General features: G+C 42.0%; 1 protein-coding gene across 1 annotated transcript in view; it reads left to right on the forward strand.

The window, feature by feature from the left end:
- The window catches only part of fmnl2a (formin-like 2a), a 46,687-nt gene extending 30,042 nt beyond the window's left edge, over nt 1-16,645 (forward strand). Inside the window, exons 7-26 of the mRNA XM_079230796.1 lie at nt 739-847; nt 1,046-1,122; nt 1,966-2,059; nt 3,254-3,328; nt 5,010-5,120; nt 5,456-5,605; nt 6,060-6,161; nt 6,274-6,592; nt 6,738-6,929; nt 8,293-8,417; nt 8,499-8,701; nt 9,044-9,278; nt 9,424-9,492; nt 9,579-9,659; nt 9,751-9,880; nt 9,973-10,136; nt 10,220-10,321; nt 10,809-10,904; nt 11,373-11,496; nt 14,807-16,645. Of these exons, the coding sequence (XP_079086922.1) occupies nt 739-847; nt 1,046-1,122; nt 1,966-2,059; nt 3,254-3,328; nt 5,010-5,120; nt 5,456-5,605; nt 6,060-6,161; nt 6,274-6,592; nt 6,738-6,929; nt 8,293-8,417; nt 8,499-8,701; nt 9,044-9,278; nt 9,424-9,492; nt 9,579-9,659; nt 9,751-9,880; nt 9,973-10,136; nt 10,220-10,321; nt 10,809-10,904; nt 11,373-11,496; nt 14,807-14,916 (2,668 nt within the window). The 3' untranslated portion in view covers nt 14,917-16,645. The remainder of the gene's footprint in view (nt 1-738; nt 848-1,045; nt 1,123-1,965; nt 2,060-3,253; nt 3,329-5,009; nt 5,121-5,455; nt 5,606-6,059; nt 6,162-6,273; nt 6,593-6,737; nt 6,930-8,292; nt 8,418-8,498; nt 8,702-9,043; nt 9,279-9,423; nt 9,493-9,578; nt 9,660-9,750; nt 9,881-9,972; nt 10,137-10,219; nt 10,322-10,808; nt 10,905-11,372; nt 11,497-14,806) is intronic.
- The last annotated feature ends 61 nt before the right edge of the window (nt 16,646-16,706 follow it).

Below are 16,706 nucleotides of genomic sequence, written 5' to 3' on the forward strand. Positions count from 1 at the left end.
TTTCCAGCTTATTTCAATGTGAGCCTTTCTAATTAAGAATAGTTCTATCTTTGTCTCAAAACGGCTGACTCTTCCATGAAAGCACTATCCTTTTACACACACACACGCACACTCTCACAAATACACTGGCACTCACATAAACACCAGGTTGTGACTCACACGGGAGTCATGCCTTTGAGCACGGGAGCTGATGCAAATCGGTGTGTCTATCAGTAGCCTGAAGACTAATTTCTCCTCAGAATTTATGCCTGTAATTGAAGCTTGTGACAAAAGTCTGAAAATAAAGCATTATGCTCTAACTTGCTATGCATATTATTCAGTAATTCTGCTGCTCCAGCATTTCTCTTTGTATCGTGAGAGCTGCACCAGGAGAGAAAAGGCCTTGTTTTAGCTGCACAATCACTGCGCTGCATGCAAATGACTGGCTTCTATTGTACTAGCTCTAAGTGATATCTTTGTGAAGGACATAAAATTAAAACGAAGCGGGAATCCCGTGGCCCCTGACGAGGCTGTAGATTATGAGGTATATGAGGTGCCGTGGCAGTTTAACAGCCTCCCTATGTGAAGGAGGTGGTGTGCGTGATGGTGGCTCAATGGCAAATGGCATCTGTTTTCTCATTTATCTGGGCCTCGGTCGCTCTTGTTTGTGTCCAAAAGCTCATAGACTCAACACTTGTTTCAGTAAAGCACTTTCCTATTATCACTGAATTGTTTTGTCTTTCCTATAATTATTTTTAGCAGCAACACACTGCCGAGCCGGAGAACTCTGAAAAACTCCAGACTGGTCTGCAAGAAAGACGACGTTCACGTCTGCATCATGTGCCTGCGTGCCATCATGAACTACCAGGTCAGCCCTCTACTATGTCCCTATGGACTGAAGCATACTTATCTAACTGAAGACAAATTAAATTAGCTCCACTGCTAGTGCTCCATGTTTCATTTGATATGCAGAGGAATGCACCTCTTGTTTATTCAGTGGCTTCTCTCTGTTAATTAGCTTATTTGTCTCTGTCCTTCTCTCTGTGGTTTGTTTCTCATCTCCCAGTATGGCTTCAACATGGTCATGTCTCACCCACATGCTGTGAATGAAATTGCACTAAGTCTCAACAATAAAAATCCGAGGTAAGTTTTAACACAACATTGTTCCAAGATAGATCAATTGTTTGCTCTTAAATCTAAATGAATACCTGAATGTTTTTAAGTTGCTCTTTAAAAACTCTGGAAACCTTAAAATTCAAGAGAAATGTGTAACATTTGGAGCTCAACACATCCAGATATTTTACCAACAAAGACTGAAACCCATAATGGAACATTCAGAGTCCAACATTGGCCTCAGTGCACCTGCACAGTCTGATCCAGAGTGAGTGTCTTTGTAGCTCAGGGACACATTCATGCCGACAGACGGGTCAGGGCACCGCTGGCACACTCCACTTCACTGGCAGCTGCTCACTGAGACGGCAACCAGAAGGACTCACTTCTGCGTGTGTGTGGGTGTGTGTGTGGGTGTGTTTTCACTTTTTGCCAAGAGGCTCAAGGATTTCCTCAAAAGTGGATGTGAAACCACTCCGCATCACCTGTCACATATCGTCTCATCCAGGCAGAGAAATCCTGCGCGCGCACACACAGACTGGGCCTGAAGTATTCATTTTTTACGAGTGCCTTTTTAATTCAGAGGATAAAATAAAAATGTGGAGCTCTTTTATTTTTTTACTTTGAGACATTACAAAAACTTTTTTCAAGTTTATTTAAAGTTTGTTCAAGTTGATTCATATTCATAAAGATGGATAAACTTAAACAAATATATTAATTGAAATGAACCACACGTAGATCCATTCTACACAGAGGTTTCAACATTGTTAATCTTTACACTATTTTCCATTTTGATTACTCCGTGTTAAAGTCAAATTTCGCCGCAGCACTTGTCATTTGCTCACCATTCCTGCCTTTTATTTTCCTGTTTTACAGAACTAAAGCTCTGGTCTTGGAACTCCTGGCGGCAGTTTGTCTCGTGAGAGGAGGCCACGAAATTATTCTCTCTGCGTTCGACAACTTTAAGGAGGTACGAGCTGCACAGTGAGGGGAAGTGGGGTCTGAGGAGATGTCATTACATTTCAACTGTGCAATTTCAAACCGTGACTCAGCCCTGGTGGAATGCTTCCCCGGCAGATGTCAGACCAGCAGATTCCTCAGGATAGTGTCTAGTAATGAGCTCTTTGTCAACAGATTACAGACACTGAATTTAACTGAATAGCACAGCAGGACCCACTCGACTTCCAGAGAAGTATGTAAACTAGATTTCAGACACATCAAAGCTCAGAAAAGCAGAGAGAATGACGCAACAGTCAGCCTTGCCTGACCCTCGTCTGTCTGAGTGAGGTATTCTGGCTGCTTGAGAAAGGAGTGGGGGGTTTATGATGGAGTAGGCGCTAACAGCAGCCCCATTTTATAGCACACTGTACGGCCCGCAAAAATGGGCCGACTGCAGTTAATGCAATATTTACACCCCTGAATGAAATATTGAGTGTTGCTCTCAGTGGCATCGGCATTAGTGGGAGAATAAGGCTTAGGCAGAACGCAGCTTCTCTAATGAGATGAAGGGTAGTGTAATGATAGTGCTGGAAGCATTTGAGGACTCACTCACATTTCTGTATCTCTTTGCAGTTTTCAGTTGTTTTTCTCTTTTATTTAAAAAGCGTCGTTAGATCTAGTTTGCTAAGTGACTTTGATATCCTGTGTTTGATGAGAGGGCTGTAAGCTGAGAGTCGAAACATTATTCAGAGGTTTTTGGATACACACCCATCCTCTTCCTCCCCCCTTCCTTCTCAATTCTTCATCATGCTCCATTTCCCTTTTTGCCCTCCAGATGAACTGTCTGAACTGCAGAGCATCTCTCTCTCCTTTTTTTCTGTCTCCCAAAATCTAGTTCAGACAGGCAGGACAAAAAGTGCAGTAGAAGTGGTGAAGGTTGGACCACAAGCAATATTGAACACAGATGCTCTGTCATGAGTTAACAGTCATGGCTAAATTACCGGTTTAGAGCATTCATCTCTAGTGTCACTGTCTACGTGCAGCATAAAAGTTCACACTGAACTTGGAGTTTTCTTGCTTCAGGCTCTGGTTTGTGTGAATTACGAGGAGTTGGTGGTGTCATTTATGCAAATCAGTGATTGCTTTCATAAATAAATCACTGTGGGTCGCTCTCTTCCTCTCGACTCCAGTAAATACATCAACTGAGTTGTTGTTTGTTTTGCAGGTGTGTATAGAGACTCAGCGGTTTGAGAGGCTAATGGAGTATTTCAAGAATGAGGACAACAACATCGACTTTATGGTACACACACACACACACACACACACACACACACACACACACACACACACACACACACACACACACACTCAGTCCTAATGACTATTGACATCTTGCATCATCAGGCAAACCACAAATGGCTAGTGAAGGTTTTTGAGAGAAGGATGTCTCTTTCTCATCAGTATCGAGATTGTAGATTAGTGTCTCACAAACCTCTTTTTTTTCTGGTCACACACTTTTAAAAATGATAAACCACCGCAACCCAATTCACAATAGGCCATAAAGCGAATTTGTGTATAACTGAATGTTCCTGACCAATTTCCGTATCACATTATATTATCTTGAATAGGTAAACTAGCCAGAGATATATATTGACGCTTGTGTTATTTAAAAACATATGCTTATGTTAAATACTTAGTAAATGACACCAGATAATTAGATTTAGGTGGAGTTAACAGACTCACTTACGTTTCCTCTCATCAGTAAAACAAACACTATGTAAGCTAGCCTTTAAGATGAGAGTCAATGTGATAAGTGGGCTACAATTATCAGAACACTATGAACATTCAGGCTCCATCATGTGGCTCAAAGGTGTTCTGCAGATATAAACACTATAAAGACTAATGTGAGTCCCGAACCAGTCTTTAAGAATGATTGCATCAGAGGCAGTGTTTAGTTTAGCAACTGGCATACTTTTCAGCTGGCTAGAAATGTAGATATTTTGAACACTGCTGCTCATGCGTCCTGATATGTTTGTTAAAAATAACAAATGGATTCAGTTTTGCTTCCAGTTTCACGATACACACTCACAGGGCTATCAGTCTTTGTGCAAGCCCTCTAATTGTTCTCATCACAGCACAAACTGCACATATGTGATGCAATACATCAAACTGGAGTGCCACAAATCAAGAACCCTTGCCACGTCTGTCATTTCCAGGCCGAGTAGTGCTAATTAGCCCGACAGATGAGAATAAAAGACACTGTGAAGTGCCAACTTAGACAGTATTTCATTCAGTTTGTGTGTGTCCATTTAGGTGTCTTTAATTTATGTGAAGCAAATGCTGCATGTGCGTGTGAGTGAAAACCAACAGCTGCTGTGTTTGAATAGGACGTCTCTCACGAGTCCGCTCACAGTCGCTTGGTGGGCCGTCGTCTGACAGCAGCACTAAAGCAAACAGACTTTGTCAAAGCTGCAGTGTCGCGCCGAAACAACTGAGCTTCGTACCGCGAGTTCATTAAGCCAGTGTCAGGGTGAGAAGAAGTGTGTGCATTAGACACTTAGAGGAGATCCCCCAGATCTGTTTACACAGGCTCCCATAAGGCATCCGATGGAGTTGAATTGACTGGTTTTGTTAATTTGTTTTTTTCAGATCCTCTTAATCTACCAGATAAGACACTGTGTCAGTCAAGCAAGCACAGGAATGACATTTACACACACAATATGAATTCAAGTCACATTTAAATGAATTACATGTGATAATGAGCATAAAACCATTTAATAGAGATAGATAGATAGATAGATAGATAGATAGATAGATAGATAGATATCTATCTATCTATCTATCTATCTATCGGTTGTACATTTGTTTATTAACACATTTTGACTGTATTGTCAGCAGGCGCACACAAAGTACTTAATATTCAGGTTTTTGAAAACATTGAGGATCCTCGTTCACCGTTTTCTGTTGTTTTCATTCCCCAGGTGGCCTGTATGCAGTTCATCAACATAGTCGTGCACTCAGTGGAGGACATGAACTTCAGAGTTCACCTCCAGTTCGACTTCACCAAGCTGTGTCTGGACGACTACTTGGACGTGAGTTGAGACAAACCGCCGACGGAAAAATTCACAGACAAACCGAACACTCCTGCTCTTAATATCCAGCTCAATCTAGAGCACAGGTTGTCATTATAGCACCCCTGAGACAGCAACCATAGAAACACAGTCGATAATGACTTTTCCATTACTTGAGAGAGAAAAAAAATCTGTCAGTTCTGTAAATCCTTGTCTCCGCCTCACTGCACAGGTGAGATCAATGCTGGCCTCCGGGTCTGAGATGTCAGCCTCAAAAGTGAATGTCTCCTGCTCTCACTCCCTGACTGCCTCACTCTTATCATCACGGCATTTCTTTTTGTGTGCACGTTTTCCAGAAACTGAAGCACACAGAGAGCGATAAGCTGCAGGTTCAGATTCAGGCCTACTTGGATAACGTGTTTGACGTGGGCGCCCTTCTGGAGGATGCGGAGACCAAAAACGCCGCCCTGGAGCGCGTGGAGGAGCTGGAGGAGAACATGTCGCATGTGAGAGCCCTTGACTGTTTGATTTTACTCTCTGAAAATCCACAAAACTGACTCCTAAATCTCACTTAAATGTTCCTGTATGTATTAATGTCCAGGATGTCAGCGTGGGATTTGCTAAGATCTCATTCTTTCACCAAACTGTCAGCCACCATAAAAAGACTAGGAGGCAACACTAAATATGGACACACTTTTTGTAACACTAATAACTTTTAAATCGTTATAATTTGTTTTAATCCAGATTATATATATATATATATATATATATATATATATATATATATATATATATATATATATTTGTATACATCTGTGTATATATGTATTATTATTTATATATATAAATGCTTACATTACTGCCACACTAAATTTCTTTGACATATTGACTTGGATGTTTCCATCACAATGACTTCATGTCACTGTGTCGCCCTTTTCCTCCCGGCTGTTGTTCTTGTAGATGACAGAGAAGCTGCAGGATACGGAGAATGAGGCCATGTCCAAGATCGTGGAGCTTGAGAAGCAGCTGATGCAAAGGAACAAGGACCTTGAATCGATTAGGGTCAGACTCCAACTCTGAACATTCACATGTCAGAAATATATTTAAACAAAATATGATTATACAATACTTTATTAACAATTCTCAACTCCCTGACTCCCCCTCTCCCACACAGGAAGTCTACAAAGACACCAGCTCCCAGGTACACTCACTGCGGCAGATGTTGAAAGAGAAGGATGAGGCCATCCAGCGACAGAGTAACCTGGAGAAAAAGATCCACGAACTGGAGAAACAAGGCACCATCAAGATCCACAAGAAGGGAGATGGAGACATCTCCATCCTAACCTCGCCCTCCTCCTTTGTGGGTGGCTTGCCAGGTGTTGCGATGGGAGGAAACGGTGCAGCTGTCACTCCAAATCACGTGGGCGTCGTAGCTGGCACGCCGGCTCCACCACCTCCTCCTCCACCCCCCCCACTGCCAGTGAACGGCACATGTAGGTTCAGTATTGGTGCAGTTTATCAGCATCTAAACTGTTAATCGTGTAATGCAGAAAGAAGAGAGAAAATGGGAGGGAAAATGCAGCTTGTGTGTCGAATAAGACGTATTATTAAGCATTGAGCGTCTCTCCTCTCTCCTAGTGTCAAACGGACCATCATCAGCCATTCCTGCAGCTGCAGCCCCCCCACCTCCACCGCCTCCCCCTCCACCTCCGCCTCCGCCTCCTCCTCCCTCACATATCTCAGGACCTCTCCCTCCGCCGCCTCCTCCTGTAGCGCCGCCGCTGCCCGGCTGTGGGACGCCCACTGTCATCATGAACTCTGGGTTAGCAGGTATAGAAAGAAAATACACACACTGAGTCAGGCTTGTGTTCACATGTGAGTTATGTGAGGAATAATTATGCTGTGGCATAACCGTTTCAATTGGTTAAAATAGAGTAATATACAGATATTTTCAGCAAAACATTGATACCCTTTTATTATATTAGACTTGTATTCCAACTACTTTTGTCGATCACAAAATTGTTGTGGTATTCCCACCTCAACACTTATTGCAGCGGCTTCATGGTAAAAGCCTTCCAGTTGCGGGGGCTGTGATGAAAGCATAAGCAGGAGAAAAGAAGAAGTCTAGAAGGTGCTGGAAGGCTTTCACTGTGATGCAGCTGCATTTGTGAGATGTACCGACTTGTCATTTGCCGGGTGTCAGTATACCGTGGAAACCCCTTTTTAAGTTTTATATGAAACACACGGATCCTCTACCTTACCTTGTGTGTTTGAGATGTGCATGTGTAAGCGTTCTCTCACTAACTCTGCTGATTTCTTAACGATTTGTCTTTTAATTGTTTCTTTTTCTGCTAACCAGAGGGACCCATCAAACTTTTCTGTAGGTTCTGCTTGTCGTGTTTGGTGTTGTGTTCCTCCAATGTTCCCTTTCTTTATTTCATTTTTGGAAAATGGTATTTCCAGTCTCTGAATCGAAAACGTTCTGCTATTTTTGCTCTCACGGTGACGATTTATGTGAAACATTAAGAGGATTTTAAACGACAGAGAAAATACCACATTTCAAAACCCTGCATGGTTTACCTTCACACCTTGCTGTAGTCTTGTTTGGTGTGTGTGTGTGTCTGTGTTAGTGTGTTTGTGTGTGTTGCATTAAGTATCGCCACATCTCGGTGCCAGTTGCATGCTGAGACACAGTGACCTGCAGTGGCACGCAGAGGATAGAAAGTGATGGGCTTTATGCAGAGCTGTTGGAATGCTGTTTACCCTCTCGTGACGGCCTTATCTTTCTGTCCCTGCTGACACCTCGACTCTGTGACTAAACCAGGCGCCACCTCCATGCTCAGCTTCTGTGAATCAGCCCAGGTGGCCACAAATAGCCATAATCGGTCCAATAAAGTATGTCACCGGGCCAGGCAGGAAATCCTCAGCATGTGCACCATTTACTGTACAGGGTATTTACACGTTGGCCTTGTTCTCCTCGCCAGAGGCCAACAGGCCGTGTCCTTTTTGTGAACCCAACTTGAAGTAGGGATGTATGTTTTTAGAGATGAAACGATCGTATCACTTGTTCGTCAACGATTCACATACCTGTCTCCCTTGTGTGTGTGTGTGTGTGTGTGTGTGTGTGTGTGTGTGTGTGTGTACTCTCATAGTAAATAGCGATGTGTTGATAACTCTTGTGTTTCCTACTCAGCTGTTAAGATCAAGAAACCCATCAAGACAAAGTTCCGTATGCCGGTCTTCAACTGGGTAGCCCTGAAACCAAACCAGATCAACGGGACTGTCTTTAATGAGATTGATGATGAGAGGATACTCGAGGTAAGAATCTGCTTTAGTCCACTTTCTGCCTCATTTCCACGATGACGGAACATTAACAGATTCTTTGACGTCATCTTTAAGGACCTAAACGTGGATGAGTTCGAGGAGATGTTTAAGACGAAAGCTCAGGGTCCGGCTATCGACCTCATCTCGAGCAAACAGAAGGTCATCCAAAAGATGCCCAACAAGGTGACTCTGCTGGACTCCAACAGAGCAAAGAACCTGGCCATCACACTGAGAAAAGTGGGCAAGCCTCCTGAGGAGATCTGCAAAGCCATTCAGATGTAAGTCTCAAAATACAACAAAAGACCCCAACTGATGTCGTTACATGCTTTCTATGCTTGAAATACTGTTCCTGAATGAAACACATGATTATTACGGATGTATGAACATTATTATCTCAAATTTACAAGTTAATATATAATTATTTACTTGTTTGAAGTGAAAGTCTTCAACTTATGGTTCGTGTTCCTTTTTTGTTATTTGATGTCCTTCATTTTCCTACCATAAGGTTTCAACAATGAATGGCATAAGATATACAATGGTCTATGTCTTTTTACTTTGAGTTTTAAGTATATAACATACTTTGCATATTTCTCCCCCACCGCGTCTCACCCGTCTTTCAGCTTTGACCTGCGAACTCTGCCGGTGGACTTCGTGGAGTGTCTGATGCGCTTCCAGCCCACAGAAAATGAGATTAAAGTCATGCGGCAGTTTGAGAAGGAGCGCAAACCGCTGGAGAGCCTGACAGACGAGGACCGCTTCATGATGCAGTTCAGTAAAATCGAGCGGCTCATGCAGAAGATGACCATCATGGCCTTCATCAGCAACTTCTGCGAGAGCGTGCAGATGCTCACACCGGTGAGAAACTGGGACCAAATGTTCCGAAACTAAAACACTGAATATGATTTGAGGCGGCCTATTTAGGATGCTGTGACCATCGGAAGTGACCGTGGTTTCCTGAATTCAACATCTTCTCATGTCATCCTCTTTGTTCGCCCCACAGCAAATTCACGCAGTCATTGCAGCATCTGTGTCCATCAAGTCGTCACAGAAGCTAAAGAAAATTCTGGAGGTTACTCATTTATTTATATCCAAACATAAAGTAAAATGAATGCATGTATTTTTTTTTACACATTATTGTTCCTTCTTGTTTGCCAGATTATCTTGGCACTTGGAAACTACATGAACAGCAGCAAAAGAGGAGCGGTGTACGGATTCAAGCTTCAAAGTTTAGACTTGGTAAGTTGCTGCTTCTGACTTTAAGGCCTTTTACTTTTTCTATAGAGATGTTTTCTTAAGTTTTTAGTTTTCTATTTTACTTTCTCCACAGCTACTTGATACCAAGTCGACGGACCGTAAGATAACGTTGTTACACTACATAGCCAATGTGGTAAAGGAGAAATACTCACAAGTTGCTCTCTTCTACAATGAGCTGCACTATGTGGAGAAAGCTGCAGCAGGTGAGTCGGATAGTGCACATGTGTTCTTCTTATCTGACTCTTTACAACTCAGTGCGTTGCACGTGCACTCATCCGTACGCTGGTGTTCACAGTGTCGTTGGAGAACGTCCTGCTGGATGTTAGGGAGCTGCAGCGAGGCATGGAGCTGACCAAAAGAGAGTACAGCATGCACGGCCACAACACCATGCTCAAAGACTTCATCACACACAATGAGAGCAAGCTGAAGAAGCTGCAGGATGATGCCAAGATTGCACAGGTAACATGAGCACACCTCGCTTTGCAAACCTAATGCCTTGTTTGTTTGTTTTTCTAAGTAAGTCAACTGTCTGTCTTTGAAAGGATGCCTTTGACGAGGCAGTGAAGTTCTTCGGGGAGAACTCCAAAACAACGCCACCCTCCGTCTTCTTCCCTGTGTTTGTGCGATTCGTTAAGGCTTACAGGGTGAGTTGGATAATCATCTCTCATGCATGAGGCTGGATATGTTAATCCTTGTGTATGGGAGTGTGTCCATATGGAGAGTATATGACGAGACATCAATACGCCCTCTGGTGTTATCACTACAGCACAGTATTCTCTTCTATATCAAAACTAATAAGTATTTTACAAATAAATCTGCACACTTTAAGCAAGACGCACTACAGTACCACAAGAAACAAAAACCCATCCCACCATGTGTTACTGCTACTCATAGCGTGACTCTTTCCAGATGCTACCCTCACAGCTGCTGTGCATCCTTAACTACTCCAAACCATGTTAATGACTTCATTCATCACATTTCATGGTTCGGAAATGGAATCTCAGCTTGCACAACACAAGCGAAACTATTAGATGCATTTTAAATGACAGTTTTCTCTGATACAACTACTATATAACAGTAGTATATTTAAACAAGTTGTAACTGTGTGATATGTTTATGTAATATCCTCAGCAAGCAGAGGAGGACAATGAGCATAAAAAGAGACAGGAGCAGATTTTGATGGAGAAACTTCTAGAACAGGAGGCCATGATGGAGGAAGACAAGAAGGTAAGCCACTGTTCTCTCAACCCCCTCCACCCTCCTTTTTTTCCTCATCCCCTCCCTCCCTATACCCTCATCCCTTCTTTCTAGGGCAGGTGGCTACAGTGGATCCTGAAGACCACTTCATCCCCTTTCCGCTTCATCCTCCCTTCCTCCAGATTCTTGATCACAGGATTAGTTGAACACTGACTGCCTGCCGGGTGTAGTTATATCTGGTTCTCCAGTCTGACACCCCGCTGAGCCACATCACATCGACTCAGGATCAGCGGTTATACTTCTTAAATGGTTCACTTAACGCACACATGCACAAACCTGCAGAGTGAAGCGATGTGTGGAGCAAAAGCATGTTTGAGCTATAAAGAAATCGTGGGTGGGAGAAGCCTTTGTATATTATAGTGGACTGATGTCCAAGAGTATGACTTATTAATTAATACATGTTAAAAGAGGTGTGTGTATGTGTGTGTGTCTCCTCAGTCTCCATCTCATAAAAACAAGCGGCAGCAGCAAGAGCTGATCCATGAGCTCAGGAAGAAACAGGTGAAAGACAGCCGCCACGTCTACGAAGGCAAAGATGGCGCGATAGAGGACATCATCACGGGTAATATCACCTGGGCCTGGCTGCAGTCTCTTGCCACACACACACATACACACACACACGTACAGTACAAGGTGCTCTGCATGAAGGTCTTCTCCGATGCTATACATTCAGTCATTAACAAAGGGAATCTAAACCAACTAATGCAATGATTTTGGCTTTTTATAAATTCAGCTGTCAGATTGACAACTGAAGGTGTATAACCTAATGAGTACAAACATGCCACTGGCAGCTAATCCAGTGGCATTCAGCTCCAAATGTGTCTGATGATCATTTCTCATCTATTCTGCTTTGTCATTGCTTTGTAACACCATCTGTACGTAGACGGGGCCGGGTCATTCCTTATAATGGAATAAATACGTCTTCTGTTTACTGGAGTGTGATAAAAGTACTTTTCTAATGTCCTGTACTTAAGTACAGTTGTACTTTATATGTTATATACTATTTTTAGGCCATAAACACATAACATACAAACAATCTTGATGGTAATCCCTTAAATTAATTTCATTAAATACTGGGCGGAACATTTTACAGCTAAGAACTAAACTTACAAACTAACAAAGTAAGGACACTAAATACAATTAATTCTGCAATTTCTTCGACATTCACCCCAGTAAGATATATATATATATATATATTTGTAAAAAACTGATATCAGTCGATATAAGTCTAGCTCTAATACTTTACTCTGAAAAATAGGATTTTACATGTAAAAAGTAATAAGTTAATACAATGCATTGTTGTAGATGTTGTACTGTTAGTTAGACACTGAAATACTACTTACATATTAATGCACTAGTATTAACAATACAATATGATGTAAAACTGTGAGTACATTTTGTCAATAGCAGTTTTTGTTAAGTAAGATTTTAAACTTGTAACAGTATTTTTTCACTGAGGTATTGCTTCTTTTACATGAGAAGATGTTCTTAATATTGTTTCCTCCACCAGGAATGTAATGATGTAAATGGGATTCCAGGCGTTAAAGACCTCCGACAATTTAAATTCAGATCTCTGTAACAATAGAGCATTAACTGCTATAATTCTCTTAAAGACGTTATTTCCTGGCCCCTCCTGATGCTGTTGTTGTATATTTGCTTAGCGCTAACCAGTGCTAAACCCTGTAGAAGTCTGCTTTTCTTAAACTGTGTGTGTCTTGTTTTGTCCTGGCTGTTGTCCTTGTTGTTCTCAATGCAGTGCTGAAGACAGTGCCCTTTACCGCCCGCACAGCGAAGCGTGGCTCTCGGTTCTTCTGCGAGCCCGCCCTCAATGACGAGTACCATTACTAAGCTTGTAGAACTGTCTCTCTTCTCTAAGGTTGCTGGAACAAAACATTCTCTTCTTTACGTCTCTCTCTCCTCCATCCTTGCATGCCTCTTCACACTTCCTCCCTTTTTTTAACCGTCACACTCAACCCTCACACTTTCGGACCCGTGTTTGTGCACAGTGCCCGGTCTCATGGTTTTTGCACACACGGCTGACCGCGTGTGCGTGTGTGTGTGCGTGCGTGTGTGCGTGCGTGTGTGCGCGTGTGTGTGTGTGTGTTCTCTCTCCTGAGCATGACTCAGTGTCGGTGTAACGGTTTTCTCTGCCCACCTGCATGAAGTGTGACCCCCTCACTTATCATCATCATTTTATCAACCATGGTAAACCATAATGCCACAGAGGAAACTGTCTCCAAGGTCATACTTTCATCTGCAGTGACAGGAGATGAAAATTGGTGAAATAGTGAACGTTTTCTCATCAAGAACTGGAGTAGAAAGTTAAGCTGTGTGCTGCCATCTAGTGGTCACGGATTGAAAACCAATACTGAGTCATGAGTCGAATACTTTAGGGTTTATCACTGATTTATATTCAAATTTAATGATTATTTAATGCAGTTTGTGTGTATATACAATATACATATATAATCTTTAGTCATCTACATGACAGGTATGACTCATTATTGTGTAAGGGCCTGTGGCATTATAACTTGCTTTCTTTGTGTTTCAATCAATGTTTTAATGAAAAATGAATGTTTGTGTGTTCGTTATCACATGTCATTACTGCTGCTGAAACAGCTTCTTGCATGCTGATTGCTTAATTCCTAACACTTTCCCACAATGCATCCCTGCCCTCCCAGTCAGCCCATGTGCTGTGCTTGCTCCTGCTGCTGGCTGACAGGTCCCCTTCTCTGTCAATGACGCTCTGTGGGGTTGCAGGCTCACTAATATTCTGCATGACGTCAACATATGAATAATGTCTTACATTGCAGCAGTCTGTCTTTGCGGCTGCATTGTGTGTGTGTGTGTGTGTGTGTGTGCTACTAACACGCAGCCAGAGTTTACACCTGTCATCAGTGCTGGCTGGCTGCATGCATGCTTTGGTTGCTTTTTTGGTCAAGATGCTGTTGAATGTAACAATGTCCTGGAACCATGTTTGTTTAATTTAGTTCACAATCTCGCTGTACTGGAAGTTTGAAATGGGCTCTCTTTTTCTATCCTGCTGGTAGCCGCTCTGCAAAGCAGACTGAGTTCATAACACAGAAAAAAAGAATCTACAGACGCTTTGATCCTCCTCCCTGCCAGATGAACCAGTTAACATCCTCCAGCTCTGTCCCCTCTCCTCCTGCCCTTACCTCCTCTGGCCTTTTCCCCCATGCAGCCTGCTGCCACTTTGCTTTGCTCTCGCAGTGCTTTCTTAGCGCTCTATTAGCAAAGCAAGTGTGAATATGTCAGGCTGACATGCTCCTGTCGGCCTCCTCATCCTCCATTTTTAACCTCCATTTTGTCTTCTCTTCGTCTAGCCCTAAAGAAGAATAATATTACTAAATTTCCCAATGTCTACTCGAGGGTAAGGAACTCCTCCAGTAGCATACCTGTAGTGGTGGATGTGTCCCAAACCTGGCAAGCATCACTTTATTACCTCCATTTCCTGTTTTACTGTATTTTCATTTAGGGTTCACTCAGTATTGACCTTCCTCTTCCTCTGTTCTCCATTCATTATATCTCCTTCATAACAATACATTTGAATGTCTAACAATACAAAATAGCAACTCTTTTCGGTTGATAATTCACCCTTTTATTGGTTTCACAAGATCCATGTAAGGTTTTCTACTCACAAGTCAAAACCCTGTGGCCTGTTCCTGTCATAATACCAAGAGACAGCTGACCTGCAAGGCTGTTTTTTCTGTGTAGAACTCGCGCTGCTTTGAAAGACAGGCTGCCAGCACTCTGAGCATGTGGGCTCATCAAAGTGCCTCCACAAAATGACTGATGGTTCTTCTACTCCCCTCCCCCAAAACCCCCCATCCGATCCATTCTACCCTCTTCAGATTTGAGGAATCAGCCTTACAGGCGAGCGGACGCTGTGCGAAGGAGTGTCAGGAGACGCTTTGATGATCAGAACCTGCGGCCGCTGAACAACGCCGAAGTGGTCGTGTGACGAGGGAGCATGTGCTGGGGGCGGGGGGATGAAGATGAAGATCGTGAGGATGTGTATGAGAGGGAGAGACGGGAGGGTCGATGCAGAGTGAAGGATGATAAGTGAAAGATGACGAGTGTAGCAACCATAGAGACGATGAGATGTGTGTGTGTGTGTGTGTGTATATATTACATAAGAATACATGTTACTCCATGTCTGTGGTATAGCAGCAGCTTTTCACTATGAAGGACTGGGACATGTGGGAATTTTAAGTGTCAGAAAGGTTGATTCAGAAACCTTAGACAAGCCAAGTGCCTGAACCTATTTTTGTGGGCTGATGTCACGCCGTCCTGTTTAAAAAATATATATATATATATTATCCACAAGCAATACAACCTGACCTTGCTTTAAATGTAAGACTTGTAAAACTGGACTTGCGGTGGCCTTAAGAGCCACGTGAAGAGACGCTTCCTTGGAAACGTAATGTAGAATGTATGGGACGCGTTCCCTTTAGCTGTTACAAAAATGACATCTTTTAGTGTTGGGTTTGACAGGTATGTGGTATCTTGGTACATTCCGGTGCTGTTTTCCATTCCTCTTACGATACAAACGTGCTCAAACATCTCAAGAGGTTTTTCAATTTTTTACTAGAAGGGCTGATGATCAGGCATTAAGGTGTAATTAAGAAAAGTAATTAAGACTTTATATTTGTACTAAAGTATGTATAAGGATGATGAAGAATGAACGAAAGACTTCAAAACGAGACTGGGCTAATGTGAATTCTATCTATCGGGCACATTCTATGCTTACTTCTTTCATAATTTGTTATGAATCAGTTATCAGTTAATGGATCAAGCCTGAATTTTTAGCTCTTAATCCATAGAAGTAGGCCGCTTGCTCTCGTAAAACTTTACCGTCAATTTAAAAATGTTGCATTTCTGTAGCAGCAGTCATTTATTTGGGAACAAATCACAAGAATACAAGCCTGTAAAGCAACATTAAAACACAATTTCTACCAAACGTAGAAACTGCAGGAAAGATACGGAACCCTACATGATGGTTCTCATTGTCGAAACTGGATCAAACTTTGCATTTCATCTGCCAAGTTTTTTTTTTTTTTTACTGATTTATATTTCAGGCTACTTCGTCTACTCACTTTATTGTAATTTTAATGTATAGTATTTAACCACTGAAAGGATTCCTTTAAGCTCATCTTTTCTTCTGTGTCCATGTCCATGAAAAACATGGAAAAATAAAATACAAAACAAAAAGTTTCCGAACTGTACAGATATTTTGCTACAAACCATGTTTTATTTCTTTTTTCTTAATTCACATTACCAGATGGTTAATATTGTACATATTGTTCAAACAAAAGTTTTCATCGCCTTGTGCTATACAACTTGAATGTTATTTTTAACTTATAGTTTTTGTTTCCATTTTTTTGTATATTTAATTAAGCCAAATGCAGCCAGAAGCTAAATCACACACACACGGTTTAATCAAACTTGTTTGTTAGCAGACCTGTGATTAGCTGGTTTTGTGGCTTAGTGATGTGCTGCCGTTTCTCTCAACTTCAGTCTGTAATAGTAACATTTGTCTAACTGGATATTACTGGCATGTTTTTCTTTTTTACTTTCACCGGAAATGTATTTTAGGCAGTTTGTGCTTATTACAAAATAACAAGCTTTATTTTAAAAATTAGGTGATATGAGATTTTCAACAAATGATCAAATAAACTATTTACATTGAATATATCGCAGTTGGCCTTGGTACTTCTTTTCTTCCGATGCTGCAGGACTGTTGCATTAGTC

The sequence above is a fragment of the Taurulus bubalis genome (assembly GCF_910589615.1).
Source record: "Taurulus bubalis genome assembly, chromosome: 15".
NCBI classification, from domain to species: Eukaryota; Metazoa; Chordata; class Actinopteri; order Perciformes; family Cottidae; genus Taurulus; species Taurulus bubalis.